General features: G+C 35.0%; 1 protein-coding gene across 1 annotated transcript; it reads right to left on the reverse strand.

The window, feature by feature from the left end:
- Positions 1 to 638: 638 nt before the first annotated feature.
- LOC140982999 (ribulose bisphosphate carboxylase/oxygenase activase, chloroplastic-like) lies at positions 639 to 3599 on the reverse strand. The gene is made up of 7 exons (XM_073449842.1): positions 3341 to 3599; positions 2460 to 2767; positions 2258 to 2366; positions 2101 to 2186; positions 1548 to 2020; positions 1022 to 1303; positions 639 to 894 (listed from the first exon to the last, which is right to left on the reverse strand). The coding sequence occupies exons 1-7, from the start codon at positions 3389 to 3391 to the stop codon at positions 779 to 781; spliced, it is 1425 nt and encodes a 474-aa protein (XP_073305943.1). The 5' UTR covers positions 3392 to 3599; the 3' UTR covers positions 639 to 778.
- Between the last annotated feature and the right edge of the window lie 4650 nt (positions 3600 to 8249).

Raw genomic sequence — 8249 nt, forward strand, 5'->3', positions numbered from 1 at the left:
ATGATTATTAGGTGCAATAATTTATTCTCTTAAGAGAGTGATCGACACGTGACGATTGAATTGTTGTTCGATTTAAAATATTTAAGTTGCACTGTTAGCACCAGTTATATCTATTAATAGAGCGTTAAATGTTTGATTCTACAAAATACAAATATAATTATAATATATGTAAAAAATTTTTATTATTAACAGTCTTGTGCTTGCATCACGTGTTTACATAGTAATTTCCGTGGACATGATATGATATAATTAATAATTTGAGGGGTTAAATGGGTGTTTTAAATAGTTCAGGGCGAGCTAGTGAAAAATTGACCCAGATATAATAATAAGAATAGCTATTTGCATCAATTAATATTATTTTCTAGATTGTATTCCCTTTTGATTAAATCACACATTTTAAAGTCAATGATTCCGAAAATATTTTTAATTGAAATTGTCTCGTTTTTATTTCGAAAAGAGTTGAATCCCATTTTTCTTGAATTAGTGTGTTTCAATGTTTCCCGTCATTATTAACTTGATCTAATCAAGTTGGTTTTAGATGTTCATTTTTCTTTATGTTTGTTGTCCAATGAACATGTAAGGATGTGGGAAATTAGTATGTTCCTTCACTACCGACTGTGCTGCTACGTGTCACTCACTTATTGGATATAAAATTTTGATGTGTTTTAATAATAAATATGTATAACAAAATTAGAGTGTACCAATACATGAAACAAGCACCAAAGTTATAGGTACTCCCAAGAACAAACTCACACCCCAACACCTATACAACACCAACTTATAATGTGTACAAGCAGGTTCCATCGTCACTTCTGGCGGTAGGATCAAAGTTGTTTGCACTCGGGTCGACGCAACCTTCGGGTACAGGAAAATCAACCGTCTGAGCTGCCTGGCCTGCATTACAAACATGTTGCATAAAGGTTGGGAAAATTTTTCTGTCTTTTCGTTCCTTGATTCGACAAGGGTGTCAATAAACATCATATTCTATGTATCCTGCAAAGGAGAATAAGTTAAATCGTACCGTAGAAAGTCCCTCGGTCGATAGAATCCCTGTTTGCATCTCCAAGTGCAGCTTGATTCATGTACTTGTCAGCCAATCGTACCCTCTTTACATTTTCTTGCTCTTGCACCAGCATGTTGCCATACTCCAGGAGCTTCTCTAGAGTTATGTTAGGCTTCTCAAATTCCGGTGGCCCCTCCCGCGAGTTAATTAGTTTTTTGCCAATGTTGTCGACTCCGACTCCTGATATCCACTTCCTCACCTCGTCGTCATAAACTCTTGCCCTCAAAGCACCAAAGAAATCTGCAATGTATTGTTGTTCAGAAAATCGTTGATTTTCGCGGCCCTGAGAAATGTTACTTGTTTCAACAGTTCAGTGAGTTTTTCCCTAGGTGCAGAGGCAGATCCAACATATATTTGGAGGTGAAATTTGATGGTTCAAAAAAAGTAAATATGAAATTTCAAATCTTGTCATTCTCTAGTATGCATATCGATGCACAAAATGATACTGAGATCCTGTTCCTATTGAAACTAAGATAAATCTTACCAATAGATTGGCCAGGGAAGGTATCCACAAGCGTGACAACTGCCTCTACCAGTACGTTATCACTTCGAAAAATACCTCTACAAACACCGATGCTGTCCTCACGTGTGGGAGCCCAGTAAAATTTCTCCATACGCCCATCACGTATCAAAGGGGCATACAAGGTTGAAAAATCATTCCCCGTGACGACTATAGGCACTCTGGGGTTCTCCTCTTTGTTGTACATCCCGGGTAATTGCACGTTAGTCGGGTTATCTGCTATGTTCATAAGCGTGGCGTTAACCATTTGGTTGTTGACTGTGTATTGCGTCGTCCCCCCCATACGACCAGCACCAGCATCGAGATCGTTGATGAACAGGCAGCACATTTTGCCTTTCTTGATGATATCGGCTGCTTCACGGTACCGTTGCCTGATGAGCTTAGCAGGTTCTCCTGCGTTTCCACTCTCGAGTTCTCCGGCGCTCATCATGATAGGGCTGTTTATAACACATTTTTCAGGATATCAATCCATATCTTTGCCTAATTAAAATGGATATAAGTATGCTATGTTACCTACTTGATACCCATCTTGGCAAAAACAAGTTCACATTGGAATGATTTTCCTTGACCTTTGCCTCCCCAAATGCCCAAAATAAGAGGAACCTGTCCCAAAAAAACCTTCAACCAATGTTGGGTTTCTTGAAAAATTATACAACAGAAGCAACAAACAACACCTTGATGTTAGGCAAGCTCATGAAGTTCTTGCTCAAGTGAACAACAAGCTTGTCCTTGAAGGCCGGAGCAATGTAAAATCCGGACACCACGTTATCGCCATAGCTATATCTGTTGGCAACAGAAGCCATCTAAACAATTATCGCGATGTACAACATTACAAATTGATTAATACTTTTGTCGAAACAGAAAATAGTCTATTACGTTCTAAGTCCCTTGCTGATGTAGTCATAGGAGGTGAGCACGGCGTTGTGCGTTCCCGTGCCTTGGGGAGCTTGAAAGAGAGCATCAACCGCACCCTTGCCTCTAGTGATATCTTGCTGATCATCGGATACATCCGTTCCGAGACCCTGCCATCTATCTACTTTAGTCGTTTTCTCCTCTGCCACGATCTTCGAACTCGAAGAAGGGGACTTGGGGATGTATACTGTGCTCGATTTCTTTAAAGTTCTGCTGCCTAAAAAAGATGAGCTCGGGATCGCTGATCCACCACTTGATCCTTTCAACTTCAGCTGCATCAATATGATGTAGCCAGAACATAAACAAAAAGTTACAAACACATTGATTCACGTAGAATATATACCTAAACAAATCAAAAAAGAGACAAAATCAACTGTTTTATCAATTAAAATCGCGTCCAATATTTATATAGTACAAGAATATAAACAGTAAAACTCCAAAAATATTTCCAGCAGGATCGAGTGATTGACATTTTACCGATGGAAAAAAACATGTTTGTTTTATCGTAGGCCCATTTCCACCTAGAATGCTTTATATTCACCCAAATCTGATCCCTCCAAATGTAACGACTTATTTTTATGGATCAATTCATTGCTTAAATGTCATATAAAACAAAACCCATTTGAGCTTTTTCACAGTTCAAGCCATCCAAATTTTTGAAACAGTCTCGGATTTCATGACCGTATCATATAAATCATATTCGGAATCTTGTATATCATCTAAATATTGCCAAAAGAAATGCAAGATTTCTGCTTCATGTACACATACTTTGCAAGGAAAAAAAATCAAACAAATTAATTAACCACCTAAAAAACAATATATGAAAACACAAGAAAATCAAATACCGGAGCTCGGTTAATAATGGCGGATCCTACGGTGGAGACGGCTGTTGCCATTACAGACTTGCGGTTAGGAGTAGCTGCAACTGTGGGGGATTTCCAGTACTAATTTGAACAGCACTTGAATAATAATGTAGACAAGTTAGAATCCAAAAGATCGGGGATAGAATTTCAACGGACCACACAATCAAGATTGATTGTTCGCATGCAACTTGTAAACCAATAATTGCATTGGAATTCTGTTGGAGCACACAATCCCACAAGAAGAAAGACATATGATGACATTAGATATTTTTTTATAAGTGTTGTTATCAATTCATAATAGTGACAATTATAAAAATAATAATAAAAAATATATTAGATAATTTGTGTTAATATTTTTAATAAATGTCATCTGATTTCCGTTTATTGGAAGGACGCAATATTTTTTCCCTCCCAAATTATTTCATCCCTTAATAAATGTTATGATTTTTTTTAAGGGAGAGAATCCAAATATTTTCCCATTCCAAATTATTTCTCCCCTATTTATAAAGAACTAATAATCCAAAATATAAATAATATATATGATCTAAAATAACGCACAAGTGTTAAAAATACACAAGTTAATACACACTCATATATACATATACATACATACATAAATACACACACACACACATATACAACTTCTAATATTTAATTTAAAACAAAATAATAACTCAAAAAAAAAAGAACAAAATAAAAAACCCAGTCACCAACTCCATCCCTGATGTAAAACTCGCAAATTTTCAGCTTTGAATATTTCTAAATTCGAAATTGTACTGGATAATGTCGAGATTATGTAACGAGTAAATTTTTAAGTTTGCATGAGATTGTGGACTCAATGAGCTCGAAATTTAGCATATATATATAATAAGAAGATAGTGGGCATACAATTCGAAATTATGCATATATAAATCGAGATACATGTATACAAGATTTCAAGAAGCTCACGAAATCAAATCTTTGATCACGATCTATCCCAAATTTGAATTTCAAGATTTGAACTTTGAACGAGAGGATAACATGCGATCATGATAGTCTTCACACCTCTATAAATAGGGCAACACCTCATTCACGAAAATGACACCTAATACTCCATCATATTTTCGAGAATTTGTTCTCCAAGTGCTTTTGAGATTTCGAAAATTTTACAAGCCTAAATCATGTCCAAACACTGTCCTGATTCAATCAAGAGTCCAAGATTTTTTGATCCAAGCTACCCTTCATCACGTTTTCTTCATTCATTCAATATTAAAGTAAGTGGCTTTTTTGTATGTAATTTCGCACACTTGTTCATTTAAGTGGTCTTATTTAAAAAAAATTAAATTTCGTATACAGCTTAATTTGTTTTTTTTAAAGTTTCAGTCGAGCATAATTTTTCTTCTTATCCTTCTTGTGATACAATTAAGAACCACCATATATTTTGGCACTGTGATGATTCAACTAGACATATGATAAGTTTACTACCCTTACACAGTGATATCGTAACCGTTATATAGTCTCCCCTTAGATAAGTAAAAATTAAATAATGATATCATCAAACCATGGAAAAAAAATGAATTTTAGTGCCAATGTTATGCTTACGTTTATGTTATGTTATATGTTGTACGAAACATGTTATGCCATAATATGTTTTTTTTAATTTATGTATAATTATTTTGTATATGCTCGAACAACCCTCTATTGTTGAGTGTTTCCCCAAAACACTCGTCATTTACTATATCCTCCCCATATAAGTCTGAAGAACAGGTTGAGGACGAGGAACAAGAGTAATTTTGGGGCTGGTGAGAGAGACGACCTTGTTGAAGATTGTTTCGTTTATTTATTTTCAAGTTTTAATTTAAGTGTAAGACTCTTCCACAAGTTTTACAATATTTTGAGATTTTAATGTTGTAAAAAATGGAATTTATGAAATAAAATGGTTTTGGATTATATCGTGTTAGGTTTGTTATTTGTCGATTTATGTGATTATTGAAAAACGTCAATGTCTATATGTCTCGATCCTGGGGATTGACATTTAAATGATATTAAAGTAATCAGGTTCATAATCTAGTTGGGATAATTTTTTTAAAAAAATGTCAAATTTTGGCAATGGGCCAATGTATTTCCCTCCGAAATGATCAAACAAATAATAGTGGTAGGGTCCGAATTCACGTAATTCCTTTGTTTAAGCTTCCGAAATTGTGTTTTTGTCATTTTAGAAAAGTTTCGTACAACCCATAACTTATCGTAGGAAATTCCAAATCTGATTCCGTCATTTGCTTTGAAATCTTCTTAATTTATGCTATGATTTTGTCAATCCACAAAATTTTCATTTTTGTTCGAAGCATAAAGCCCAAACTACCTTAGTAATTTTTGTTTGCTTTTTTGTATAATTACTGTTCATATGATTATTATTATTATTGAACCTATTCCGAGCCTTTGCATTTTCCTTGGTTTCAAGACCTGGCTTCAATTGCTCCTTTGAGACCTGCACTTGCGGTCAGGCTGATGTCCGCATGAAGCAGCTTGCCCTCGACAATCCCGATCACCTGATTAAGCAACTTAGAGCCCGAATTGTTGGAGGACGGAATGAGAATGAGATTTCAGCCGCATCCAATGAGAGGTTGAGGAACGACTAAACAAGACATTTCATCAAGTTGAGTATTTTAGTGGAGATAATATCGCTTTGAGAAACAACATCGAGATTGGCGAATATCGAGAAAATAGGCTACGTGAAGACATCGAGTGTTACACCTAGTGTTGTAATCGAATCAAGGCCAACTCGATAAATATTTGATTTGTATTCAAACCTATCGACTCGAGCTAAAATTATATTGTTCGATAGTTCGTGAGCATCTTACGAACCTTAATATTTTATTAATATAATATAATTAGTTTGTTCAAATGATGTCCTGATTCAAGCAAGAGTCCAAAATATTTTCGATCCAAGCTACCGTTCTTCACATTTTCTTCGTTCATTGAAAATTAAAGTAAGTGGGTATTGTACATAATTTGGTACACTTGTTCCTTTAAATGGGCTAGTTAAAAAAAATTAAATTTCGTATATGGCTTGATTCATTTTTGAAAGTTTTGGTCGAGCATAATTATTTTTCTTTCCCTTCTTGTGATACGATTAAGAACTATCACATGTTTTGGGACTATGATGATTCAACTAGGTAAGAGTGGAAATCTCGATCGATAAATTTATAACCCTTACATGATAAGATTGTAACCGTTATATGGTCTCGCTCGTTTAGATTAGTAAACTTTAGATACTGGTATCAGTAAATCATGGAAAGAAAATGAATTTTAGTGTCAATGATATGCTTACGTTTATGTTATGTTATATGTTGTAAAAAAATATGTAATGCCATTTTTCGAAATTTATGTATAATTGTTATATATATGCTCGAACATCTATCACTTGCTGAGTGTTTTCCCAAACACTCACCCCTTCCCAGATAAGTCTGAAGAACACGTTGAGGACGAGAAATAAGATGATTTTGGGGCTGATGACAGAGATGACCTCGCTGAAGATTGTTTTGTTTATTTTATTTTGAAGTTTTTATTTAAGTGCGAGATGCTTCCGAGTGTTTTACTATGTTTTGGGATTTTTACGTTGTAAAAACAATGTATTTATGAAATAAACTGATTTTGGTTTATATTGTGCTATGAGACTTATTGTTTTTCTATATGTTATTGTTGAAGAATGCCGGTGTCTATAGGCCTCGGTCTTTGGATGTGAGATTTAATTGGTATCAGAGCCGTCAAGTTCATAATCCATTTGGGATTAAATTATTACAAAAAAATTTCATCAAGTTAATGGCAAGGGACCAATGTATTTCCCTCTTAAACATCCCAAAGAATAATAGTGGTAGGGTCCGAAATCGCGAAATTCTTTTGTTTAAGATTCCGAAAGCGCGTTTTGTCGGCTTAAGAAAATTTCGTAGAGCTCATAACTTATCGTAGGAAATTCCAAATTTGATTATGTCAGTTGCTCTAAACTCCTATGGATATATGCTTTAATTTCATATGTCAAACCCCGAACATTCCATTTTTCGAAAATTTTCTGAAAATCATGTTCGAACCATGTATCGGCCCAAACGGCCCTAGTAATTATTGTTTGTAGTTTTGTATAATTACTATTTGTATTATTATCATTATTGGACCTATTATGAGTTTTTAAATTTTTTGATTTAAGGAAAAAGCTCCAACAGCTCCTTTGAGACCTCGCACTCGTGCTCAGCTGTTATCCACATGAGCAGTTTGCCCTCGACAATCAAGATCCCCTGATTAAGCATCTTAGGGCCCAACTTGCTGAATGGAGGCGTCCGCAGCGAAGGAAGACGTAGATGAACAAGTGGAGCAGTTAAGGGGATATATTGTCGCTTTGAGAGGCGACATCGAGACTGGCGAATACAGAGAAAATAGGCTACATGAAGACATCGAGCGTTACACCTAGGGTTCTAAACGAATCGAGAAGGTTTGTGAGGTTTTCGAGTCGGCTCGATAAATATTTTATTCTTATTCGAACTTATCAAAGTCAAGCCGAACTCGAACATGTTCGAAATTTTTTCGAGCCAAATTCAAGCCAAAATATTTTTGTTCTATAGTTCGAGAACATTAATATGTTATTAATATAACATAATTATATATTTATACATTTCGAGCCTTTCTTACTTTTCGAGCTTTTGAGCTTTCATTCTTGAACCTTAATGTCTGAGAAATAGTTCAAATAACACACCAATATATTCAAACATTTCGAGCTGATCTCGAACATCATTTCGAACCGAACTCGAGCAAAGAAAATTAATATTTTCTAGATTCAAATCGAGTTCGAACTCGAATATACTTAATTCAAGTTGAACTCGAACCTTATATTTTTACTAATATTCAGCTCGATTCGGTTAGT

This window comes from Primulina huaijiensis, chromosome 8 (assembly GCF_012295235.1).
Source record: "Primulina huaijiensis isolate GDHJ02 chromosome 8, ASM1229523v2, whole genome shotgun sequence".
Classification (NCBI taxonomy): Eukaryota; Viridiplantae; Streptophyta; class Magnoliopsida; order Lamiales; family Gesneriaceae; genus Primulina; species Primulina huaijiensis.

Coding starts and splice junctions, on each gene's coding strand:
- LOC140982999 (XM_073449842.1), bottom strand. CDS start 3,391: ATGGCAACAGCCGTCTCCACCGTAGGATCCGCCATTATTAACCGAGCT. Junction 1,304..1,547: donor CTTCCCTGGCCAATCTATTG/GTAAGATTTATC, acceptor AATACATTGCAG/ATTTCTTTGGTGCTTTGAGG. Junction 895..1,021: donor CGACCGAGGGACTTTCTACG/GTACGATTTAAC, acceptor TTTGTAATGCAG/GCCAGGCAGCTCAGACGGTT.